At 42.7% G+C, this 27,494-nt stretch overlaps 1 protein-coding gene across 6 annotated transcripts in view; it reads right to left on the reverse strand.

Annotated features, from left to right (window-relative positions):
• Positions 1-27,494, reverse strand: part of ZDHHC13 (zinc finger DHHC-type palmitoyltransferase 13) — a 59,398-nt gene that overhangs the window by 473 nt on the left and 31,431 nt on the right. For 4 of the 6 annotated variants that reach the window (XM_053203389.1, XM_053203388.1, XM_053203385.1 and 1 more), the window contains 7 exons: positions 22,500-22,622; positions 21,601-21,663; positions 20,798-20,891; positions 19,128-19,211; positions 14,704-14,861; positions 11,111-11,208; positions 8,100-8,690 (listed from right to left, as the gene is read on the reverse strand). In XM_053203389.1, the coding sequence (XP_053059364.1) occupies positions 8,552-8,690; positions 11,111-11,208; positions 14,704-14,861; positions 19,128-19,211; positions 20,798-20,891; positions 21,601-21,663; positions 22,500-22,622 (759 nt within the window). In that variant the 3' untranslated portion in view covers positions 8,100-8,551. Of the gene's footprint in view, positions 1-1,148; positions 2,327-8,099; positions 8,691-11,110; positions 11,209-14,703; positions 14,862-19,127; positions 19,212-20,797; positions 20,892-21,600; positions 21,664-22,499; positions 22,623-27,494 lie in introns of those variants that run through there. The other 2 variants (XM_053203387.1, XM_053203386.1) reach the window with 2 other exon arrangements.

Here is a 27,494-nt window from a genome sequence, read left to right on the forward strand (position 1 = left end):
GTCCTATCATGGGCTTTGCAATTTTGCCCATTTTGTGAAAAACCCAGAAATGGCAACAAAATGTGGAGTTTGCTTCCGTGTTACAAACAACAGCAGGATGATTTTCTTTGATTCTGGGACAATTCCCTAGGGCTTAGCAATTTTCTTAAAATCTCTCCTACGTCAAATCGCCAGCCTCACCAATGAAATGCAGCCAATTAAAAATATCCCTGTGCTTCCTCAGCATGTTCTCAGCGGCCTGAGTGTGCGTATTTTCTCGGGCCTCCGCTTCTAACAACCACCACGTTTCTCCCACCACCGTGCAATTCTGAATTATTTGGAGGAAATGAAAGCAAAGGAAAAGCTAGACTAAACCATGGTTTTTCTACACACCAAGTCCCAAGAAGGCTTCCGTTAAAAAGAGCACGTGTTCAGGGTTGCTTACGCACCGTCATGGACAAAGCGCCGCACTGACTTCATTATTTATTTACTGGTTTTTTGATGCTTCGGATGCAATTACCTCTCATCATTTTCTCTATTTGCTTGGCATTAACAGAAGGGCTCAGAGAGAAAAACAAGGGCTGGCAGAGGTTGTGCCCCATCCCACTTTCAAAGAGAAAATGTAGATGTTTTATTTGTCCAGAGACTCTTGCGGGGGGTGATTCGGCCACCGAGTTCCACCAAAATGACCCGAGGGTGGAACTATTCCACATTTTACATTCTCGGGGGAAGGGAGCACAGGGCGATTTATTTTTCATCTGTCAGCTTCTGGCCAGAGGTGTGTGAGATCCCATCGACGTCAGTCCAACGATTAATAACACCAGGGATAAACTGAATTAACTACATCAAGTCCCCTTTAACCTGCACAGGCTTTAAGAGCAATATAGCACCTTGGCCTTGGCTAGGAAGTCCCCTATGCTAGAGACCTCCAGGCTTACAGAGGGGTAAGACACACAACATGTGAAAATGAGCACCAGACAGGATGATCTCTTCCTCTACCACAACTCACGGTTACTACCCCCACCACCCAGCCAGCCGCCCTGGAGACGGAGCTAGAATCTTGTCTTCCTTGGCTTTGCCCTCCCCCTCCCCCTCCCTTGCCTCACTCCCCAGGCCTCCTGGATTCTGACTTCTCTACGTCTCTAGAGTAACCCCCTCCATTCCTACCCTTTGGTATATGTATTAGTCGGCTAGGGCTTCCGTAACAAAGAACCATGGACCAGTGGCTCAAACAATGGAAATTACATTTTCACACTTCCGGTGGCTGGTAGTCTGAGATTAAGGGGTCAGCAGAGTTAGTTTCGGAGGCCTCTCTCCTGGCTTGTAAGTGGCCGCCTTCTCCGTCATCACATGGCCCTCTCTCTGTGCATGTCTGTGTCCTAATTTCTTCCTCTTATAAGGACACCGGTCACGTTGGGTTAGAGACCCCGAAAAGCCTCATTTTAACTGAATTACCTTTGTTAAGACCCCATCTCCAAATACAATTAACGTATTGAGGTTGTGGGGGTTACGACTTCAACATATAAATGTGGGGGCAAGGAGGAGAGCCACGGTTCGGCCCATAACAGGAGGTCAATACAAGGGCTTTCACAAGTTGGCCTTGGACTTACCCTTCAACTTAGCTTCAGCCATCTCTTCCAGAGGAGCTCCAGCTACACTCCAAGACTTGAAGCTTGCCAAATATGCCAAGTACCCCACCTCATCATGTTTTGCTAATGCTGCTCATTTTGCCTAGAACATCTAGAAGATGGAACGCCCTCCATCTTCACAACCTAACCAACTTCTTAGCCTGGCAAACTCCTATAATCGAGTCACAGGTCAAATGCCGTCTCCTCTGCAAAATCTTGCCTGAACTTCCTGAGCAGAACTAATCCACCTCTGTGTTCCCACAGCCAATACTTGACATAGCACTGCTGTCATTCCCTTGAAATTTTGAATTCCCATCTGCTTCCTTGTTAGAATGTGACACGCTTGTATTCACAGTGCTCGACAAACAGTAGGCACGCACTAAACATTTGTTGAGTGAGTGAAGTGGGAGAGAGTGTAGGCTGGACTAAATGCAACATTCTGCTAGACTATAAAAGAAGAGATTATTATATGTGGAGTGAAGTTTAGAAATGAAAAACCCAAGCAAAACAAAGAAAGGGCCTTATTGTGGCTTAGCAGTCTTTGTGTTTCCCCTCTGCTTCCTGGGCACTGTTCTACTACATTTTCCAGGCTCACCTACCATTGACTGGGACACGGGACTGAGTTTGGCCAATGGAGGCCTGGCCCCCACGACATCCAGGAGAGTCTCCAGTCTCTTTCCACACCTGTGGATGCAGAAGGTCCAGTGGACGCCGAGGCCCTAGGAAACAGTGGAAACACTAGCTGGGAGGGAGCTCGGGTCCCTGCATGGAAGAGTATCTTCGAACAGCTAAATGGACTGTAATAAGAGGGGGAAATAAACCTTATGTGGTGTTAAGCCAGTGAGATATTGGCGGGGGCGGGGGTGGTTATTATCCCATTAACTCCCGCGTCTATGATACTCCCAGCTATGATACTGGATGTGCTATAGCCAAGATATTCCACTTCTCACTGTTCAGTGTCCAGCCAGACTGTTAAGTCACAGGGAGCATCATCAGGATTTTGCGTAGCAGTTGTGGAAATGATTCAAATGCACTGTCTCCGATGTGACTATACAGATATTTGGAAAGAGAAATGAAGTTAGGGCATCACAGCATAATTGTCATGTCCCCATGGCCCCGACAAATAAAACAAGCCCAAACCTGCCTTCTCCCTTCTCCTTTCAAAGCCAAACTGTAAGACTCCGTTCCATTTAGTCTTACGGCCTGAGCAGCTGGCTCCCAGGTGCCCTCCTTGCTGCCCACCCCACTGCCGGCTGCCACTACTCCCCCGAGCCCACCGATAACCTCCAGACCACAAACCCGTCTTCCCTCAGTTGTTCTTCTCAACCTCTCCTCAGCTCCCGACAAGTGACTCCTCCCTCTCTGAAATGAATTCTTCTTGAATTCTACGCCACTGTGCTATCGTGATTATCCTCCTATATCCAGCCGCCTCCCCATGCCCTCCTCCTCTTCTCCAGCTCCCTAAATCCATGGTCTGGAAGACTGTGTTCCTGCCCTCAGCACAGAGGTGATAAATGCAGGAAGCAGCCATGTGTGGGGCTGGGGAGACAAAGAGATGGATCCCCTAATTTGGATGCCTCGAGGACAGGTTTCTCTGTCTCTCTCTGTCTCTCTCTCCCTCACATTTTGTTTGTTCGCACTGGTTGTCATCTTTGGTCTCTTTTTAGAACCGATCTTCCCACTTCAGGAGGGCAACTCCCTTTTCCATTTTCATCTCAATTTTCTACCTCTCTCCTGTGTCAACCTCATCCATCCGTGCTCATGACCCTCATTCATGCCCTGGCCTCTTTACAGCTGCCTTCTAGACTCTTCTGCTGCATAGCCTGCAATACCTTAAACTCAATAGGCCCCACCCACCGAACTCATCACCTAGACTCCCCACACAGTTTTCCTTACTTCTCAGAAGAACACTGTCACCCTCTCAATTCACTGGGTTCAAAGTCATCTTTGACTCTCCCTTCTCTTCCCCTCACATTCAATCAGTAATCTGGGCCTTCATTGCATCTTGCCTGGACCATTATCAAAAGCTTATCTCTAACATTCTATATCCGTCAGAGTCCAGTCAGAAACACAGAAAAATAGTGTGTTCTGTTTTGCTTCAACAGGGAGAAAATAATAGAGGGAATTGATTAAGCACGTGCTAATCTTTTTCAGAAAGTAAAGAGGAGCACCCTGACTTAGCACAGAGGTGATAACTGCAGGAAGCAGCCATGAAGTGTGGGGCTGGGGAAAACAAAGAGAAGAGATGGGGGCGCCCTAATTTAGATCCCTCGAGGACAGGTTTCCCAGGGTTAGGAGTCAGACCTCTGAGCAGAGAGCCCTGCCTGGTTCCTGCTGGGGCTTCTATGGGAAGACGATGGAGGTGGTTGGGAACTGCGGGAGAAAAGCTAGACACGGATTCCAACTGTCTTCATCAGGGTTCAAGGCCATTGTAGGGACAACACTGAGAGGAACAGCTGGCAAGAAAAGTGGAGTTAAGTCTCTTCTCCCTTCCTCCTCCCCTATCTGCAGAACTTAATGGAAAATCAGCTGACAAGGAAATTGTAGTTTTTAGAATGCTAGTCCCAGAACACACAACACAGTATAGAAAGGTGAATTTGGCACATTTCCTTACCTCTAATCAATTTCTCAAATATTTCTAAATTATTAGCATTTATTGAGCTAAGTATAATTCTGAGCGCTTTATATGTTAGTAATACATTTAATCCTCTTAACAACATTTGGGAGTATATACTATTGTTATCCACATGATACAAACGAGGAAACAGAAGCATTATATAGGGAAGTCATTTGTTCAGAGGCAAAAGTCACTTACAGTTGGCATATCCAGGATTCAAACCCGGGGTGCCTAGCTATAAAACACTGACTCTCAAACTTTTTATTTTTTTAAACTTTCACACCAATACGTAGCTGAGGAAAAAGTCACAATCAGACGGTAGGGGTAAGAGGCCTTAAGCAAATGATTCTCAAACTGTAGCATGTGCATGTAAGAATCATTTGGGGAACGTGTTACAAATTCAGGTTCTAAGACTCACTCCTCAGAGAACTGAGGGTAGGGGTCTGACTCTGGAGGTAGGGGGTCAGACTCTGGAGGGTCTGAGAAGAGGAATTTGAATTTTAAACAAGTGCTCCCTGGACACCACTCCCATCACCACAGGCCCGTTATTCTGATGCAAATGGTCTGTGGACCACAATTTAAGAATACTTACTTGGCAGGGGTTGGTGAGAACAGACAGGAAGACAGAACTTAAAAATATCCTTCTGTCCCCCAGTTGAGATTCAGTCCTCAAACACAACTCCGATCACATCATGTCCTGCTTAAAATCCCTTCAATTCATTCAACAAGCTCATGTAACAGATTAATTCAAGTAGTTACTGAATACATACTATGTAGTAGGCAATATTCTAGGTACCTGGGATACATCAGTGAACGAAACAAAAATCCCTCAGGGACCTGCTATCCTATTGGGTTGGGGAAGGAGACCGTAATGCAACAGACATATTAAATTACATAGTATGTTAAAAGGCAGTAAGTGCTAGGTCAAAAATGCAGAGTAGGGTAAAGAGGACGAATAGTTCAAGGAAAGGCTATTCCAACTTTCTAGATGTTGGTGAGCATGGGCCTCATCGAGAAGTTGACATCTGGAAAAAAGCTCAGAGGAAAGGCATTTCACCCCGTGGATATCTGGGGAAAGAGCATTCCAGGCAGGGCACAGCAAGGAAAGGCTTGAGGCAGAAGCATGCCTAGCAGGTGTATAGGCATCAGCAAGAGGGAAAGCACAAGTGGTCAGATCCTGTCAGGCCTTGCAGGCCACTGTCAGGGCTTTGGCTCTTCCTCTGGTGAGCTCAAGAGTCACTAGAAGGTTCTAGGCAGAGAAGCAATAGGATTCAGTTGGTCTTTTATAAGGGATCACTCTGGCTGCTTGTGGCAGGGTAAGGGTGGAAGCAGGGAGACCAAATAAGAAGGCTGCAGTAACCCAGGCAAGAGGTGATGGTAACTCAGAACGACAGCAGCAATGGTTGTCAGAAGCACTCAATTCTGGATGTATTTTCAAGATGGAGTCCGCAGGATTTCTCAAAGAAATCTCAATCTGGCATATCATGAGAGAAAAAGAATCATCAAGAAAAGATTCTAAAGTTTTGATGTTGAGTAATTGAAAGGATGGAGTTTCCAAACAGCTGATATAGGGAAGACTAAGGGGTAGGGAACAGGGTTGTTTACTTTTTATTTATTTTATCTTCAAAAAAATGTTTTTAATGTTTGTTTCTGAGAGAGAGAGAGAGAGAGAATGAGCTGGGGAGGGGCAGAGAGAGAGAGGGAGACACAGGATCTAAAGCAGGCTCCAGGCTCTGAGCTGTCAGCACAGAGCCTGACATGGGGCTTGAACCCATGAACTGTGAGATCATGACCTGAGCCAAAGTTGGACGCCTAAGCGAATGAGCCATCTGGGCTTCCCTATTTTATCTTTAAATTTACTATGTTTTATTTAATTCTTTACTTTTTATTTGTGAGGGTGAGGATAGAGTGGAGATTAGAAGTTCAATTTCAATTTTGGACATGTTAGGATGTCTATTAAACATTTATTTAAGTGGATAGAGTTGGAGAAGAAGTCTGAACCAGAGTTAAAAGTCTGGGGCATTTTGGTACACAGACCGTATACACAATCACACAACTGGATGAGATTGTCAAGGAAGGAGAAGTAAGTTTAGATGAAGGACAAGAAGTTCAAGAACTAGCCACTGAGACATTCCAACATTCAATGGTAGGGGAAGGAAAACAGCAAAGGAGACTGGGGGATCTCGAGAGCAACCAGTGGGGTTAAAAGGAAACTCAGGGGCGCTGTCTCGTGGAGGCCGCGTGAGGAAAGTGTATTTGGGAAGATGGACTGGCCACCGTCAAATGCTGCTAAGCAGTTCCCATGGAGGGCAGGGGTGAAAGCCTGACTGCTTAAGTGGGTTAAGAGGAGGAAGGGGAGACAGGAATTGAAGATACCGGCCAGCCACAACATTTTCAAGGACTTTTTATTGACGAGGTAAGGAAACAGCTCCTGTTGCTCACTTAAACCTTACAGCTCCTTGGCTTAACATTCGACCTCGTCCCAATCAACCACTTCGATTTACTAACCGAGTGCCCCATTTGAAACACCCTATAGACCCAGCTGCCATGGTTCTAACTATACTTCAGACTCTCCCATTATCTGCATTCGGAGGGTTCTCTACATGAGAATGCCTTTCACTTCCAACTCCGGATTTCCAAACTAAGTACCATTGAAAGGCCCTTTGCAATGCCTTATCGTCCATAGACACTTCCCTTATCACATCTACTGAGGCTCTCTCCAACCTCTAAACTCTAACAATATTTTATTTGTACCTTTCTTATGGCTTTTAATATCTTCTACGTTATCTTATAGTTTCGTTCATCTTAGCTTTCCCTCTAGATTGCAAGCTCTGTGATTAGTATGCCCAATTAAATGTTTTATGGCCTGAAAGACCTATCATGGTGCTCAATCAATACCTGTGGAATAATTTAAAAATTAATGAAATGTGCTTTCCATGCCATGTATCACTTAGAAGCACTGGCATATAGTGGTTTGGAAGGTGTGAGGCGAGGAATTTGAATTTTAAACAAGTAAGCCCCTGCTCCATCCCTAGAATTCTGGTTAAATGGTGTGTGGGCCACAATTTGAGAATATATACTTGGTAGGGTTAGAAGAGAAAGGGAAAGGCTATAGCTTGAGAAAGTCCTTCTGTCCCCCAACTGAGAGTCAGATCAAACAATTATGATCACATCATACCCTGCTTAAAAACCCTTCATTCAATAAATTGAAACATTTATTGAACACACACAACGTGTCTGAGAATATTCAAGGTGACTCTAGGCTCTAGAGTGGCTACCCCACTTGGTATCTAAGTGACCTTGGAGAAGATACAAACTTCTTTAGGCTTTAGTTTCCTTATCTGCAAAGGCTCGGTGCTCTGTAGAAGAAAGGAGAAAGGATCCTTGAAAAATTGAAAGGTCAATGTGGCTAGAGTACAAAGCGTGGTCCAGAGTGAGACTGGGAAACAAAATAAGGTTATATTATTCAAGGCCTTGTAGGTCATGATGAGAAGTTTAGCCTTTACCCCAAGAGCGAGGGGAGCCTTAAGGAAGGGTTTTCAGCAGGAAGGTGCCATGTCCAGGGCATTTATATACAATACCAAGAGTTAAAGTGGAATTAGTTTTTCCTCCAGAACAAGGGAAATTAGCACTTACAATCACATCAGTCCAATATTTTGAGGGTACTAAGTAAAAACAGTAATTAATCTTGAAAACCTCATCTGTTCCATTTTCTAAGTAAGATGGAAAATTAAATCTTGCTTACTGGTGTTAACAGGGAGCTCAACTCGGTCCTGGAATTGTGAATCAGTTTCTTTATGCCCTACATACACCTTTTCTCAATTTAAGATTCTGAAAGTTAAGTGTCAGAAATGAAGTCTCAACTACAAAAAAAAAAAAAAAAAAAATTTATTAAGTGTGAAAGCAAAACAGGTACTTCTATTTAGATATTTTTTACATATTTATAGATAAAACAAACAAATAATTTATCAAAAATTACAAGCTTAAAGAATAGTACTATTTTGAAACAACCAATAAAGTATTTGAAAATACTACATTTTATCCATAATTGGTGAATATTATCTCAAAAAAAAAAGTAAGTTGTATTTTCTTGTGAAACATATAAAAGCGTTTTTAGATGTCTGCCAAGATTGTTCAGGAACAGTCCATCTTGCTAAATCTAAAAGCGTAGTGCCTTTCTGGAGAACTTGTGTTTTTACTAAATAGCTTTACAGACCACCTGTGTTTTCCTTTGGGCTTCGGTGAACTCCTAATCTTCACTTCACTTGCAGACCACAGGGCATCAACATGAACACAGATCAGAGTGAGAGTCTGGGGTCGCTTTTCTTCATACTGAGCGAAGGACTTTCTCCTTAGCTGGGTGGAAGACCATGCTGTATTGGGATGTCCAATCTACGGCACAGGGCTTCACCAAGCCAAAGCAGCCACACTGAAAGAAATCTGCAAGGTTCTGCGTGAACCCAAGGCTGCCAAGGAAGGAAGAGAACACATCTTACTACTTTTCCTGTTTACCTTTGACAAACATTCATCCAGACCATAAATATTCACTGAGAATTTACAATATACGACATCCTTTGAAGATCCTGCAGGAATCCAGAGGTGAATCAGACCGTTCCCTGGCTTACGGGACATTAAAATTGATGCCCAGTTCCATCTCTGGACCTGAATCCCTATTGTGAGATTCTCTGACTCCTGCCCAGCAACTTAATTTCCTTCTGAGCGCCCCACTCACTGGAATGATGGCTGCCATCAAGAAGTTTCCTTCTTTCCATTCTCACTGCCCTGATTCAGATTTTGATTATTTCAGAGGCCAGGCAGGCCAGCAACAGTACAGTCAACAGATGTTTGTGTTTTTTTTTTCCTTAAACTTTCTAAGTTAAATATGGCCCTGGCCCTGTCTCAGTTCTTTCCAATTAATCTTTTTTTTTTTTTTTTAATAGTCCAGAAGTCTTTTGTCCTTTTTTATACCTATCATCCCATGAACTCTGAGGAGCTCGGGCTCCTTTCCACTGGTTCTCACTAAGTGTGCTTCTCTGGGTGGGGCAGGCTGGCGTTTCCACTGAATTCAAGAACCTTTCTCCTTGGCTTCCTTCTTCTGATCATTTTCCTGCACATGCTTCACACGAGCTGCCTCGGCTCTTAGAGTGCTTGATATGCTCACTACATACTTTAGTTCTCTTCGCAAGAATCTTCCCTCAACTTCTGGGTTTATGACACTGCCAACAGCACGCCGGGTGACACCGTAGACTCCTGCGGTTGTGCCATGGGAACCTTTGCAGCCCGTTCCCTTGATGTCCACAATATCACCTTTCTGACAGATTCACAAGCATGTGGCCAGAACAGCAACTCCGTGTTGTCTAAAAGGCCTAGAGAGAATGCAGCGGGGGCCTCCCCTCCTTCCCTTGTTGCTGGTCATTTTGGCGAATTACTCGAAGATGGCAGTTCCAACCAAAGGGAGGGAGCTCCTTCCAATTAATCTTACCTATCGGACACGGTGTGGTCTTCCAAAAACCTTGCCAAAACCCAAACCCTATACACTAAAATACATCTGTGCCTGAGGATGGCTGTGCATCTGCCGCTGCTATGACAGTGATCAGGACAGGACCATCTCCACTCCTAGAAGACCAGCTCCAGAGCTAGTTGGTGAGGGAAAGCAACTCAGGGTAAGACAGACAAGACAAATCTTCAATCTGGGCAAGTTTTTGGAAGCTAGATTCACAGTGGCTCTAAGGCTTTGCCGTTAGGTCCTCCGGCCCACATTGCCATCACTCAGCAGTTCCAAACACGCCCCAGCTCTCTCATCTCAGGCCCTTCTTCCAGACTCTTCTCTGGGGCTTGAAATGCCCTTCTGTCCTTCTCCATCATGCCCCACCACACATCTTTCAAGGCTCAGCTGAAAATTCCACCTCTGTCACAAAGGCTTCCATTCTTCAGTGGAGTAAATATTTATCTCTCTGGTTAAACTCCTGAGAAAGGACTTTACGATCATTGCCAGTCTGAGACAATTGTCACAAGCCTAACACTACTGTCCACCTTCCACCACCGAAGCCGTCTCTTCTCAATTTAGTCAACTGCTCTCCTCTCTAAACACAGATCATAGTCATATCCCAGGCTCTGATTTCCTTGTCTAACAGCCTAACAGTTTCATCTCGTACCACAAGTGTGCTTTAAAATAGACTGCTCATGAGATATGCAGTGGGCGTTAAATCCCCAGAGGGCTCAGGGTCACCTCTGCAGCACTCCCAGCTTCCAAGACCCCGATATATATGACAGGGAGATAAGCTTCAAAGCCTGACTGTTCATATCGTAAGATGACAGGCTTCCTACAAACACTCTCATTTTCTACTGAGGACAGGTTTTATACAACCGATGCTCTTGGGAAAACATACCCCAAACCCGAAACACTAGTTTCTCCCTGACGCGGATGGGCACATTAAACACAGGGCTAAAAGAATCACTGGTGATAGAAAGGTAGGTTGAAAATCTTGGCAAAGTTCACAATCTAATGCTTTCTGCAGACAGCCTGATGGCTGGAATTCTCAGCCACGTGCTCGGTTATCTCACACTGACTTCACGCCAGCAACATGCAATCCTGTGACCATGTGGCTTGACTAAAGAGATTCCCCACATTAGCAAAACTTCAAAGTCACTTAGCTATTTGTGCCAAGTCCAGCAGACTAAGTCCCAAATTCTTACCACCTTGGGGCTCATGACCTCACCACTCACCTCCTGTCAGTCACTAAGGCTTCCAAGAAATAAGAGGTTCAACTCCATCAGATAGCAAGTTAGAGTGCAGCATGGCCTGAGTGGTGGCAGCAGACTGGGAAACCAATGGTTAGGCTAGCATCCTCCACAGGACTCAGTGGTCAAAACAGATGGGACTTACTTGTATGGGGTCCTCCTGAGGGACAATGTCTGTTTCATATGCCTGCTCTGCTTCAACAGGCTGGTTTTCTCGTGGGAAGTCAGGCCCAGGAAAGCAATCTGCAAAAGAAGTTTGGAAGGTACATGAAAAATACTGCTACGTCAAGGTTCCGTTTCTCTCCGTGCATCACAGGACAGAGGTAAACATTCAGTACTCTCCCAAATACAGTGTCACCTCACCCTCTAAGCAAGGATCATGGTGAGGATAACAACAGCTCAACAGCTCTAAATGAGACTCTCCTATGTAAATCTAGGAGCTGAGCAGTTGTTTATTTATTTATTTTTAAGTAATCTCTACACCCAATGCGGGGCTCAAACTCATGACCCCGAAATTATGAGTCACACACTCTGCTGACTGAGTCAGCCAGGCACCCCTGAGCATTTATCCTTTTGACTGATTTTTATTAACCTTCAAAAAAGCAGAGTCATGAAATAATTGCTTTAGTGATTTAAGCCAGGGCTTACCACCTTGTTTAGGTTCTCAACACGTTCAGCATGCAACTTTTAGATGAATAAAACAATATGTGACCAGCATTACTGCAATTCTCACTTTGTATATGCTTCTTAGTAGTTCTTTAGAAAGGGCCAAATGAGGGGCGCCTGGGTGGCTCAGTCGGTTAAGCGGCCGACTTCGGCTCAGGTCATGATCTCGTGGTCTGTGAGTTCAAGTCCCGCGTCGGGCTCTGTGCTGACAGCTCAGAGCCTGGAGCCTGTTTCAATTCTGTGTCTCCCTCTCTCTGACCCTCCCCCGTTCATGCTCTGTCTCTCTCTGTGTCAAAAATAAATAAACGTTAAAAAAAATTAAAAAAAAAAAAGAAAGGGCCAAATGAAAAAGTTAAAGAACATTTAAATGTACTGAAGTGAAGAACATTTAAATCCACAATTTGGGGAAAGGTAAGAATTCAGGTAACTTAAATACTCCCAAATATGGAGCACCTGGGTGGCTCAGTCGGTTGTGTCTGATTCCTGATTTCAGCTCAGGTCAGTCTCATGGTTTCGTGAATTTGAGCCCCACGTGAGCTCTGCAGTGACAGCGTGAAGTCTGCTTGAGATTCTCCCTCTCTCTGTCTTCTGCCCCTACTCTACTCATACTCTCTGCCTCAAAATAAATGAACAAACTAAAAAAAGAAAAAAAAAAAAACCTCCCAAATCATCCGGGTGCCTGGGTGGCTCAGCTGGTTAAGCGGCCTTCAGCTCAGGTCATGATCTCATGGTTTGTGGGATCGAGCCCCACATTGGGTTCTGCTTGAGAGCAGATTCTACCCCTCCCCCACTCACACACTCTCTCTCAAAATAAACATTAAAAAAAAAAAGACCCTCCCAAATCATTAAAACAACTATTACTGAGTTACCCCCATTTAATCCTGAAAATAACTCAAACATCAAGCTCCTTATCTGTAAAACAGAGATTATCACACCATCGTCCCTCATCAGATGCTTAAGGACTTGACATCATATATTTAAAATACCCAGTGCAGAGGCTCCTGGAGGTAAAGTAACTGGTCCAACGTCACACAGCTTAAAGAGTGGCAGAACGAGACAGATACCTCAGTCAGTGTGAGAATAAAGTTCATGGTCCTTACCACAAACTACATGCTCAGTTTGACTTGCTATAGTCAAACCCATGACTCACCAGAGCAGTCATCAAATGAAAGGCTTCGAACAAGAGAATTGGTTTGTTTATTAAGAAAACAACATTACTAGGGGGCGCCTGGGTGACTCAGTTGGTTAAGTCCGACTTCAGCTCAGGTCATGATCTCGTGGTTTGTGAGTTTGAGTCCCATGTCGGGCTCTGGACTGGCAGCTCGGAGCCTGGAGCCTGCTTCGGATTCTATGTCTCCCTCTCCCTCTGTCCCTCCCCTGCTCACACTCTGTCTCTCTCTCCTTCAAAAATAAATAAACATTAAAAAAAATTTTTTTTTTAAGAAAACATTAAATTGCTGTATTTGAAAACTACCCAAAACTTTGAGTTCATTTTCCTTGCCTTAGAAAGTATTAACAAAATTAAGGTTTCTTTAAAAAATTGATATTATAGTCTTACATATACTGTCCTTGTCCTAAGCCTCCAGAAAAGAAGAAAGAGAATTAGAATCCATGTCTCAAACCTTAGGTTCTACATCTGCTTCCACCTCTCACCACCCTTATGGACAAAACTGGGCACTCGACATCTCATAGGCTTAGTTTTCTCACCTTTAGAATGGAGACACTACTTTGGCACAATCTATACCTTGGGGAATAGATAGGAAAGTGCTCTGGAATATGTAAGATACAGATAAATACTAGGTATCATACGAGATAGTAGTTAATATTAATAATCACTGATGCTAATACTCATTCTTACTGCCTGAGTCTATCGATGCCAGAGGGGCATAAGATTAAGATGAATGTTCAGAAGCCTCTGTTCAGTCGGTGTTACCAGCTTAATTCCTTTCCTTGGCACTTTTTTCCTTTGTCTGTCTTTATCACTTTGTTACTATTATTGTAGAACTTGTTACTTCCCTGTTAAAGTGGAATGCACTTTTTTAAAAAAAATTTTTTTTTAACATTTATTTATTTTGGAGACAGAGAGAGACAGAGCACGAACGGGGCAGGGGCAGAGACAGAGGGAGACACAGAATCCGAAGCAGGCTCCAGGCTCTGAGCCATCAGCCCAGAGCCCGACGCGGGGCTCGAACTCACGGACCGCGAGATCGTGACCTGAGCTGAAGTCAGACGCTCAACCGACTGAGCCACCAGGCGCCCCGTGGAATGCACTTTTGAGGAGTAATGCTCTAATCATGTGAGGTCTCACAGTAATTGGCTCAGACTGACCACGGCCGTCCATTCCACAAGCACGGGCCACAGCAACAATGAGAATTAGGTTATGCTCATAGGGGAAGGAAAGCAGCAGGGAAGGGACAGTAGCTTCTTCGGAAGCTCAATGTGGCTACTACTGCCCCGGAGAGTGAACTTTCTAATGGCCATGACCTTCCCTAGAAGTGTAATTACCATGGTTACACTGGTTAGTGTGGGATCTTGCATTTCCTCCCCACTTCTACCCATTTAAGTGCTATATAATAATCAGGACAACAAACAGGGTTGGAAAAGGTGAGAGAAGACAATCATCTCACACCTGCACAATGCTTTTATATTTTATATCATGTTTTCACATACTGTATGATTTAACTGTATGATGAAAAAAGCCTTTGAACAGGACGGTCAGTGGACCTAAGTTTCCGGTTCTGATTTTGCCACTTACTGGGTGACCTTGAGCAAGTCAGCTCTCTGTAACTCTATCCGTAAAGTAAAAAGATCAGATTAGATCATCCCTACGGACAAGTTAACAACTCATTATTCTAACCTTTAAACGATCCTGTGAGAGTAGCATTATCAACCCCATTTTACAGACAAGGAACTGGAAATCCAAGAGTCAAATGACATGCCTAGACCCAGAAAGTAAGCGACGGAGGTGGAACTAGGACCCAAAAGCCTTCTGAGTTAAAATTCAAGTCTTTCTACCTTATTACAGTGTACTGGAAATTTTACTCAAAGGCTTTACAGAAGAGAAATTAATACCTGAAAGAGCTGATTTAATAATAAAAATGTTGACCACGAGAAGTGGAAAGTTGCTAGCATGAAGATATATAAAACCCAAGGGGAACAGGCCACAATCTGATTGAGGTAGGTCCACAGTCCATCTTCTCTGAATGTCGTGGCACAATGATTTGACCAATCTGTGGATTCACAAAAAAGAAACTCATTATTTAAAAAGGTAACAAACCAGTGATTATTGTACAAGAAGATAAAATCACTGCACTTCTTTTCAGGGAGAAGAGACGGTAAGACATGAGAGCACAGAATAGAACCCAGCTTTAAGGATTTATCTTCCGGGGGTACTTGGATGGCTCCGTCAGTTAAGCGTCCGACTCTTGATTTTGGCTCAGTCCATAATCTCATGGTTCGTGGGTTGGGCCCTGCGTCGAGCTCCACGCTGACACTGCAGAGCCTGCTTGGGATTCTCTCTCCCTCTCTCTCTGCCCCACCCCTGCTCATGCTCTCTCTGAAAATAAACAAATAAACTTTAAAAAAAATTTAAAAATAATTTAAAAATCTAAAACATGGTGAAAAAAAAGAATTTTTCTTCCAAGTGCCAACTTAACTAGCCAAGGTGAAAAACTGGCACCTCATTACTCACTAAAGCTATATGATAACACTGCATTGGTAGCTGGCAGTAAAGCAATAAAAGCAAAAAAGGTCCATAAGACCACCACTAAAACCACCATTTTCGGCATAAAATGAACCGGCCCAAAGTTAATTGTTTAAGGACTTGATGACAGAGAATGACTGGATTTAATAAATGTCTGTCTTAGAAAATTCTTTATTTTGTCCATGATACACAGGAGTCTATTATAGCACTGAATAAACTCTTATTAAGGGTTCAGATCACTTGGCTGTTGTTGTAGGCGCAAGAAATCCTGTAAGCACCCAGATAACCATGGGAACACAATCTAACAGCATGCAGTTATTGGGTGTACTTCTTCACCGGCACCATAATTTATCCTGTAGAGAGGGAGAAAGTCCAGGTAAGGGAATTCATGAGACAGACACCCCTAGGAAAAGAGTAAAGGGAAAAAGATTCATATAGGAGGGAAAAAGATTCACATAGGCACGGCTCAATTTCTCTCCAGGAACACCTATTTATATGCCAATTAAAAGACAGGACTTCATTATGGCCTTTGTGACCTCCCTAAGCTATGCAGCTAAGAGCAGCACTAAGGAGAATGAAGGTAGGAAGCAGCAGAAACAAGGGAACAAATCCTTAAGGTCTTGCGAAGCCAATGGCTTCTGTAGGCCTCACGACAGTTTATAAAGGGCAAATTATTTTTGAAATAAGAATTCTGTAAATTTTCACCTTGAGGTTTCATAAATGCCTCTGACAATTTGATAAGTAGTTTCAGACAGTTTCCCAAAGCAGCACTGAAGAGCTCCTGGGACAGAAAGAAAATGAGTCCCTGACTTTACTATCACCTGTCTGTCCATTTTAGTCTTAAAAGAAAAAAGTCTTTTTTTCCCCCATTTTGAGCCTTATTTGATTCCCAACCATCTTTCATGACTATACGTCAGAAGCAATCTAAGAGTAATCACCACAGAGTAACCATCAAGGCAACAAGTTAAGGCAAATTACACTCTCTTGAGAGCTTCTCATTAGGACGGCAGACAAAGATGTCTCTTGTGCACCTGATATGACAAAAAAGACTGTAATTCCCAACGGCAGGTACAGGAAACAGCTGCTGAGTGGGAAAGAATACCTACTTTCTTCCAGCTTACAGATTTCTACTGCTCTCTTCTGGGAAATTTTTTGATCACACGGCATGACCCCAACTAGAATTTTCATAGGACTGATTGCAGATTTAATGTCAAAGATAATGGCCACAAATGGCCACGTACATTATCTTCTGTGATATACAACTTTAATATGCGCTAATAATACATTCTTATCAGGTGGTCACTGGCTAATGATAGGGGACTCATACTGTACCAAGCTGATCATTTTCATTTTTAGATAGCTCTGCCAGCTACAGTGTTCTTTCTAACCATGATCTAAAATCTTTCTCCCTGTAACTTGCAGGATGCTGACCCTTTCTGAGTGTCCATCCTGAAAACAGACCTCACAAAGGACAGAACGGATGGAGGCTACACAGAGCCAGAAGTAGCTGTAACTGGCTCATGCGAGGCTCGTGTGCATCAGGGCCGTCGCATCAGGAGTGTTAATGCCAAACAAAGAAGGCGGGATGGCGGGGAGGCCTTGTTAGAAAAATGAGGCACAAGTTCATTTTTCCTGTCTGTGAAGTAATGATAAATGACATGATGTCCTCATTCGGTGCCAGAATATAAATGGGATAAAACTAACAAAATACGTTGACTAGTCTACATGGTCGCAGGTGAATATAAAGTGGGACCATTTCTAACAGACAAAATATAATACAAAAATTGGTTCAGAGCCAGAGAATAGAAACAAAGAGGGAAGAGCCAATGCACAGAATACGAAAGCAAAGTGGAGAGAAGGAAAGTGATGGAAAATTACTTCTGTCCTTATCAATACAGTCTTATGCTGGACACAGACACCAAACAAAGGGGACTATTTTTAGTGAAGAGAGAAGCAGGAGAGACAGAGTGGTGTAAAACCTGGCTTCTCTCCCAATAGGATCACGTCCAAGGGACAAGTTGGTCCACAGGCCAGCCTAAAAAGGTCTTCCAGGAACATGCTTTATTGTTAGGCATTAAAAGGGGAGTTCTTTCAGTAGAAAGATGCACTGCCAAGAAATCTTTTACTTCTTTTTTTTTTTTTTCCAACGTTTATTTATTTTGGGGACAGAGAGAGACAGAGCATGAACGGGGGAGGGGCAGAGAGAGAGGGAGACACAGAATCGGAAACAGGCTCCAGGCTCTGAGCCATCAGCCCAGAGCCCGACACGGGGCTCGAATTCACGGACCGCGAGATCGTGACCTGGCTGAAGTCGGACGCTTAACCAACTGTGCCACCCAGGTGCCCCGAAATCTTTTACTTCTTACACCACAGGACATAACCTAAGAGGTTTTTTAAATTTCAATGCTCAGGATTACTTATGGCCTTTGATAAGAAATGGTACCAGGGATCACAACCTTCCGACTATTAGGTCCATTTGAGAGGGTGGCACTTACACTGAACTACAGAAGCTTTCCCTACTGATCACAGACACCCAAGGTGTCAGACGAGAAAGGGGCTGACAAGGTAACTAACTGAAGCCCTCTCCATGCCTAGGGCAGGGCAAAAAACCCCAAAACACAACATGTCACACAGACATTAATTAATAATCTCTAAAAATGAAATGCCAAACAACCCAAAACTTGATGTTTCTGGGGAGGGTAACTGGGAGGCTAGGGGGCAGAGTAGAAGGAATTCTTTTTCAAAGACTAAGCAAAATTTAAACTAAAAAAAGCTGGAGCAGAGGCCGGGGGAAGGCAGGGAGAGGCAGTGCTTAGGATGCCAAGGGAAAAAGAAACTAAAATGGAAAAAAATGTTGCTAACATCTTCCTGGATCATTCTGCATTTTAGCACAAGCAACAAACTAGTATTCCACTGTTGGAATCTAAGACCTGAGCATGAACGTAACAGGAAGGTGGGAGGAAATGGATTTATAGTGAAGCCACATTCTCCCAAGGTCTTCAAAATAAACAATAAACAGCGAAACAAGGAAAGCCAAAATAAATAAACTACAAGCACTATACGCTTTCCCAGTTAGGTAAACCACTCCCAGGTTTGAGAAGCACAGCCGTGCAACTGTTAAGAGCTAACCCAAATCCTTCCTGCTTCAATGTAAACCCCGTTCTTCTTAGTCCATCAGCTTGGAACAGCTGGATGTCACTCCCTCCTCGAGTCCCCCACACGCCTGTTCACACAGCTACTGAGAAGTTATTTTTCTGTCTCAGGCATGCAGAATAAGTGGCCTAATGTTCCCTTCCAGGTCATTATTCCCAAACTTTCAATGACTATTCGCTCTCCTGTTAGCTCTAAGCTGTGACTTGACATTTATCAAGAGTTGTGTTCCTTCACTATGGTGACCACCTCCGCCTTCCTTCAACCTGTCCAGCACCAACCTTTTCTTTCTCCTATTTTATTTACTTATCACTTCCCCTGCTTTGTGCCTGAGCCGCTGATTTTTCCTCACTTCACTGGGTGATAAATCTGCACCTGCCTTACATGACTTTATATTCTGACCACTTCTCAAATTTATCAAGGTCGCTTTAGAATACAATCTCTTCCTAGGTGCTGGCAACTAACCTCTTCAAGTCTTCCTTGCAGCTTTCCCAATGCTGAGAGTCTTAGAGGCAGCCGTTTCGTTTTTAGTAGGGGTGTGGTTCATAGTCACCCAGCCAGAATGTGCCATTCAAGAATTTACCAAGAAAAGTATGTGTGAGTATGGGTGCATGAGCTTGCTGTAAGAAAAATTTATACTTACAGATGAAAGATTCATATATAATCCAATCACAAACAATGGAAAGGAAAAATAAGAAGAATATGTAATAATGATGGTTGCCAAAACCTACAGCAAAAAGAAAAAACACATGTAATACTTTTGCTTACAATGATTTTCCAGATCAAGACCTTACTAACCACTTTCCTGTCAAAAGCTTCCACCAAAGTAAAAAAGTAAATAAGCTAGTACTTTGCATTTAAATACCAGTAAACCAAAACCAAACGGCTCTGATATGTCATGGTCAACTGTCCATGTTAAATGAACTAATATTTATCTGCTGCTTACCTAAGAGAAGATACCTTTTTTGAACAGAGCAAGATTTACTAAGCATATGCAGCTCTAGGGTGGCCTATACTGCACTGGAGGAAGGGGAACAGGTAGGACTTTAGGCAAATCATACCCTATACTCCTTGCACGTAACAAGTTTACGAAGTACAATTTCTGAACATCAGGGATTCACTTGATCAGGGGAACAGAGAAAATGAATCTGAAGAGCAGCACTAAATAGATGTGCTGCAGGCGCCCACACACAGAAAAAGAGGGGCAGCCTGCAGCCTCTCTCACCTATGCTGCTTGTTTCTGCTGCTCTCTTGACACTGGAGTTGTGAGCACTCTGATGCTAATGGCACCAAAGTACCACCATGTCCCCACTTTCTCCGAAGACAGCAAAGCCCAGCAGCAGGAGCAATGCCCAGTGCAATGAGGAGACCTAGGTCCACAGGTGACTAGTTGTGTGACTACAGGGAAGTCATTTAACCTCTCTGATCCGGTGTTCTTGCTTTTAATATGGGGATAATCTCTCTTCTGTCTGCTTCATAGGCCTGGCAGCCAAACAAGATGATCCACTACGTTAAATGCAGCATAATAAAAATATAGGGGCTCACTACTGTTGCTTTCCCACTTCCATTCACAGCTGCCTGCCTTAATGCTAATCATCCCATCTTTACGGTGGGATGGGGTCCATGAAGCTTGGGACCCTAGGAATTGTCTCTTCGCTGTTCTCTAGGAACAGTAGAGAACATCAAAATGCACTAAAGAAACCTGACTCACTGAGGCAGCCTTTTGTTCAAGATTATAAAAGCATATCCTCTCCTGGAGACAAATAACCATAGTTCCTCTGAAGTTCCTCATAATAATCCCCTGGCTTTTACAGTGACCACTCAGAGGAAACTCAGGGCTACCGACCAGGACAAGGAATACTCCACACCATCTCTGGTTCAAACTCCTACCTGAGCTTTGAAGGAGCCAAGTGGAGAAGTACATGAGAGAGAGAAGCCACAAAATGTGGTAAGAACCTGGTTATTTGGTGTAGAAGACCAATACTACTAAAGTAACCTCAAGCAAATAATTTGCCTTTCATATTTTTTCACCTCTAAAATGGAGACAGTAATGCCAACCTCATAGGTGTGCCCTGATGATCAGACAGGAAACTATATTCAAAACTGCTTTATAAACTCTAAAATACTATACAAATGACATTAATTATTATCAACATCAAGTTTTCCAAACGTGTGAACACCGTAGAGAGGATTCTCTGACAAAGAACTACAAAACGGACCCCTGAGATGCCCTTCTATTTTTTCTATTAATCACACATATAGCCAAATATATACTTAACTTCATAGTGTTAACTAAGAAATTCAATCTCTCACCTATGCACCGTCCAGTCCACAGACAATGCTGATCGTATCGAGCGACACAGGAGTTACACACGTGGCAATGAAGTGACCTTAACGGCTTCCTTATCTAAGTGGGCAATGAAGACATGTCTAAGCAAAACTCAGTGTCTTAAAGTGGTAACAAACCACAAGCAAACTCTTACTCCTAAATCATAAAGGCATGGGTACAAATAATCCTAAATAGATCATCAATTGACAGAGAGGCTCTGGAATGCCTTACTAATATTTACTTGCACATATATATTTTGAGTAGGCCAACACTAAAGGGGTTTTGAATTCCAGAACCTATTCACACTGATGAAAGGGAAATAAGGCAGCACCATTAAGAAAAAGGGAAAAGGAAACCCGAGTTACATTTCTGGCTCTGCCAATAATTTGGGGGAAGTTACTTCTTCCCTCTAGGCTTTGATTCCTCAATTACAATGAGAGGTTTCACTAAGTGGTTTCTAGGGTCATCATGAGCCTCTGACTTGAAGTTAGTTCTAATATATCCTTCATGGCAGGAAAAAGCAATCAAAACACACTATGGATCATTCACAGAGAGATCTAACCACAGACATCTTGGAGAAACTGTAAACATCATTCCTTCATATGCTCAAGGCAGAAAACTATTCTGATAGTAATACAAAATCAGAAACTGGTAAAAACGAAGGTGTGCAAATATACCAGGGAGATTTAACAAATGCTTACGTGAGAAATGTTACCAAGAATATGCTTTCTCAGTATGGGATAAAATTATTTGAAAAAAAAAAAAAAAAAAAAAAAAAAAGACTCACAAGGCATGAGGTACAAAATGTTCTGAAGTCCAGACAGCCAGTCTCTGCAAGGGTGATGATATTCTGAAAGGCACGAAATTTGACCTTACAATTATGTTTTATTGGGGAACGGACAAATGCACGGTTATACACCATTGTCACAGCTCTCTCTCCAAACTGAGGTGGCCAGGAAAGCAATCTGGAATACCTGCCACCACATCATTCTGTGCCTGAAAATAATGTGACTTTTCAAGGCTGCATTTTCAACCACAGCCAATAAATTAGAAGGCACACATATTACACCTCCCCATTCTCTCCATGAATGGCAATCATCTAGTTATAATCTGCTAGGGAAAACTAAACATACACGGATACATTCATAAAAAGCAAACAAAACCCATCAGTATACGTTGTAACTGATGGTGATAAGCACCACAGGCTCAGTCTTCCAGGAATTGCCTATAGGTAACACCGACAACGACAATTCTAAATATTCAAAGTGAAAGAAGACACGCATGTCCTCTGACACCTTCACATCTTAGGAAGAGAAGGAGCATCTCTTGGCAATAAGGAGGGCTCCCCCTGGCCCCTGCCTGGTTACTCGCCATGTATCAAATGGGGGAATTTAAGCTAAATGATCATTATCTAAGTGTTCCTATAAAGAAATCCAGATCATGTTCGCTAACAGAAATTACATTTGAAAAGTCTTGGGTCTAACTTTAAGAGGAAATACAAAATACTTTTTAAAACTTTCCCATAAATAAATGAAAAGGAATGACAGTGGAGAAATCTCAACTTTGTTGATTTATGCTGCATCTATTACGTGCCAAGGCCCCGGAGATGCAGCCATGAGAAACATGAACATTGCTACAACCTTCCTATTAAAAAAAAAAAAAAGTAACATTACAAAGAAAGCTCACCGTTTTCCTTTCTTCTTCAGAAGCTTTAGTGAAGCCTGGATCAGTTGCCCAAGTCTTGTAGAAAAAGTAGAGGAAGCCTATTAGGCTGAGAATGAAAGCAAAATAGAAAGGGGTGCCTGCTAGATGTGAAGACCACGTTAAGGAATGTATCAACTTCCACTAAGAATAACATAATTATGACATAAGCAAATCTCATCATCAGGTGCCTAAGAATCTCTCTGCATTCTAACCTCCCTTTCCATTATGTATACACATTCCTGCCCCCAAACCTGACCCCATCCTATGTTCTAATCCCACAGGGATTTGCTCATAATTGGCTAATAATTAATCCCTTCTAATTAGCTGAAACTCATACAAAAATTATTGACAGGAATGGTTGCAATATATAAGGAACATCCTGAGAACTGAAAAACATACAAGATCCAAATAAGTTCGTCTCTAATGGTGTTACCATGGCTCTCCTGTAAGCATCTAAAAGAATACTTATCAGTCATTTTAACAAAATCATTCAAAGAAACAAACCATTTGATTCAGAGATTCCAATTAAAAACATTTCCTTATACATTAGATAAATGCTTGCAAAAATTTACTAATGGCAAGTTAATTAATGCCTGTCACTGTATTAGGCTGTAGCGATTTAGAAATTAAAAAAACTGCTCTTCGCAAATTAATTACAAATCGAGTACTATTTTGGGAAAGGAAGGTACTATAGACACATTAAGATAAAAAGTATTTCAAGGATAAATATTGCCCACTTGGAAATGTTTTTGAAGCAGTACAAATTCTTTGTATAAAAAGTAAAACTTTGCTCCAGGGAAAGACAAATGAAGGTGCAGTAAGTAATAAGCCAGTATACCAGTAGTAAACCAATTCTCCTTGCCCAGTTTAAGTCATGACCAACGCAGTAACCACATCTGCCTTCCAAGGTATTATCAGGCTGTCTTGTGCCACCTTTGGAGTGGAAAAGGCAGCCATAAAATAGACTCTAAACCCTTGCTATTCAAAGTGTGGTCCATAGACTCACAGCAATGGCTTTACCTGGGAGTTTGCAAGAAAGGCGTCACTTCAGACTTCACCCCAGACCTGCAGAACCAGACTCTGGATTTTAACAAGATCCTCAGGGGATCCACATGCACAACAGAGTTTAAGAAGCACTGCTGTGACCCACAAAAGCTAGCACAACCACATCTGGTTCAGGTAGGCAGGAACAAATCTTGTTGGTTTATTAGTTTATCAGTTTGGGAGCACCTGGGTGGCTCAGGGAGTTGAGTGCCCAACTCTTGATTTTGGCTCAGGCCATGACTTCACGGTTCATGAGTTCAAGCCCCACATCAGGCTTGGCACTGACAACAAGGAGCCTGATTGAAATTCTCTCTCCCCTCTCTCTCTGCCCCTCCCCTGCTTGTTCTTTCTCTGTCTCTCAAAATAAATAAATAAACATTTAGAGGAAAAAAAAAAAAAGTTAGGTTATCACTTTGTCTGCAGAAGGGCCTGGCTTTAAGAAATACATCTAGGATCTAGAAGTGTTGTGTGAAATGAAATTCTAACAAATGAAGCTTACTTAGATTGGATTAACAACACTGATAAAGAGCACATAGGTCAAGGCCTTTAAAGAATCACATCCTGTTTTCTTTCCACAAAATCTTGATCAAAACACAACACATTCTCAAAAATACATTCAGTTGAATCACATGATTCTGCATATTGAAGTGACTGAACTTTGGCCTCCTGTTCTGAATAACTTTCAAAACAAATCCCAGGAGAATCACTGGATCCTCTCTAAGTAAAACGAATGCATCGAACCCCTCATAGGAAAGCCAAATGTTCCTTGCTTCCATGCCCTTGCTTTGTGTGGTTCATTAACCTCAAATGCTCCCCACTGCCCCCATATACTTCCAGAAACACACTTTTAGGACATCCAAGTCTAACTTTATTCTCCCTCCCCTTGCAGGTCTTTCCCGATTCCCTACAGCGAAAGGATTCTTTCCCTTCCCTGAGTCTAAAATGCCTGTTCTGTGGCACTTAGACCTTATAGTTATTTATAGACTGCTCAGCCTCTCCAGTTAGCTTGTGACTCTTTGCAGTTCAAGTCTCTCAATATGGAGCCCAGCTCTTCAAGTGAAATCTGCCTTCCTGGAACTTGGACTAACCGGTTTTCCTTCTTTAGATCCTTTAGCTCTATGCTAAAGATCTACACTATAGCTGTCCTTAGATCTACCCTATAGAAGCTTATTCCTCCTTTGTTCGCTAAATTTTTATCCAACGTCCATTCCATACAATACGTTGGCTTACAAATGATGGACTTCCAAACACTGGACATTGGAAGGCAGTGCTCACACCTCCAGGATAAGCAGCAACATTGTTCCTTGTACAGCACAGTTTCCTGGTCATGCTCCTCCACTTGTGCTCCCGTCTGTCAATGTTTCTCTTAAAACAACAGAATTCAAAACAGAACAAGCACACTGCGGGGTTGTACTGACCAGTGCCGGGGACAGTGAGATGGCTGTTGTCCTTTGTGTGGACTCAAATCCTTGTACTACTGGGGAATACAGTGGCTCCCTTGACACCTGTGTCACTCCCCACACCAGGCTTTCAGTCAAAGCTCTTGCTCTTTTGCACCTGATCTGGAACATGCCAGAATCACAGACGTAGCGTTCCGTGCTTCACCATTTCTTTCCTGAGTCTTCATCTCATCTCCAAACTCATCAGTAAGGTCCTATCTCTTCCACCTGATCCTGCCTCATAAAAGCCAAATACATTACTTGCTGAACATATAAAAAAGCACCAAAAGGAAGGGATCATCTGAGGAACCAGTCCAGAGTCTCCCTTAAAATTAATTTCAACATGCAGCCTTCTACACAGAGTTTATTCAGGAGAGTGAATAATAACAGAATAGGTATTATTTACAAAATGCCCATTATGCAATGAGGACCGTGGTCAGCATTTTACAGACATCATAGCATTCCTTGCAGCCATCCCACAAATTTGGTACTGTTATCCCTCGGGTTTTTTTTTCCTGTTGTTGTTTTTAACAGAAAAACTGAGACTCGGTGAAATTCAATAATGTGCCCAGTGGTACCTAAGAAAGAGAGCCAAAGTCAAACTCACTCTGATGGCAAAGATAGTACTCTTTCCACAGTGCCCCAGACACTTATCCCATAAAGGACTGTGAGAGGGGAAGCCCAGACTTGGCAAAACCTGGGACAAGATTCGTCTACTCAGAACTGAGCGCAGCACCTCCGGTCACACCCAGGGCAGTCCACACGACATTTACCGTTCAGCTTGGAAGACACTGATCTGATGGCAAAGTGTGCCACCTACTGACTGACATGCACTCACCCGTAGCAGGTGCATATGGCTGCCTAGATCAAAGGGCTTTCTGGTGTACACGCAAGTAAAAGATCCCATCTCATCAACTCCGACATAAGAGTCTGTCTAGCTTTGGAAATCAGTTCTTCTGAGGTAATGGCATCTTCGCAGATGGTGAGCCGCTTGCAATTAAACTCAACTGAATATGAGGTTCTGTGATCGAGGCTTGCAAAACTACAGTGGAGTTACTTTTTTGTTGATATAGATTCTGCAAAAAAATCATCAGGGAACACAAATCTAAAACTGTGTTTACTCCCCTGCCACATGGGTTGGTCAACAAAAATATTAGCCATCCCTTCTCAGAATCATGTCACTTATCCTAGAATTTATCAGGCTTGAGATTTCCGCAAATAATTTGGGGTGTATATTGTCCTGTTGTTTTATACACTTGTGGTTACTTATAAAGTATTTTTATAACACATAATATCACGCAAGCCTTCAATAACTAGTGGCAGTAAGACTAGTGCTTAAAAAGCTGCCCCAAATCACTAATCATGAGACAAAGGCTTTGTGTAATAACATCTTTTGATAAAAGTCAAATGAACTCCATGGTATGCTACCCCATTCATTTACATTAAAGGAATTTGAAAAATATTAGAGAAAATGCTCAGAAACAAATATCATTAAAGTATAAACATGCTATAATGAAAGGAGATATATGCCCTCTGAGAACTCATATGCTTCTTCACTTCACATTGATTTCTACGAAAAGAATATTCCTGAATTGATTGTATGCATTTCTCCCACAAACACCATCTTTCTTTTTAAAAATGCCATTACCAGAAGGACACATAACACAGAAGTTAAAGGAATATGTTTACAGGTACATTTCTATCCAGTACATTCTTTCTTCTCCTACCCTGTAAAGAAAACAAGGTTATAATGGCTTCCTAGAGTCTCTGGAAGGGGAAAAGGGAACTTGGAAAGAGGTGGGAAGATAAAAAATTAGAGAAAATGCCTCCCTCCTAATGGCAGCTTTAGCTATAAACCAAGAACTCTCCTCGAAGAGCACAACACACGCTTAAGCTGGCCGTGGCCTGAGCCCAGCTCTTCGAGTGATAAACCTATCTCTTGGATGAGTTTTTTTTATTTGAAACCATGTGCTGCCATCCATTAGCAGTTCATGGAAGAATTAAGTGGACTGTGTGTGACCAGCATCTTTAAAAAAAGAAATAGCATAGGATAAAATTACAGAATTTCACAGTAAAGCACACGTTAGGAGTATCGTTTTCTGTTTCACATTCGGTCTGGGTGGCAATGTAAATGTATTTTTACTGTAGACGAGAATCCATTGCTCTGGACAGGAACACTGCACTGGCCACTGCTGAGGAGGACACATTTCTCCGAACATCCCTCCCCTATAGACCATCTTGGCACCCAGAAGATTTATTAATCAACTGTAACTGCCGACCAAGTTAAAAGAACCTGCTGACCTTGAGGAGAGTATCTCAAGGCAACACGACAAATTTTCACGGGTCCAAGTAAAACAATAATTCACTCTATTGTTTCTATCCTCTGAGTAATAAATACTAGACACTACTGCTTCCATGGTGTGTTTGGAGATTATTTCCAGAATTGAGCAGATTTTCAACATGCAACGTCTTCAACCAAAATAATTAAAATGCA

Source organism: Acinonyx jubatus, chromosome D1, assembly GCF_027475565.1.
Source record: "Acinonyx jubatus isolate Ajub_Pintada_27869175 chromosome D1, VMU_Ajub_asm_v1.0, whole genome shotgun sequence".
Taxonomy (NCBI): domain Eukaryota; kingdom Metazoa; phylum Chordata; class Mammalia; order Carnivora; family Felidae; genus Acinonyx; species Acinonyx jubatus.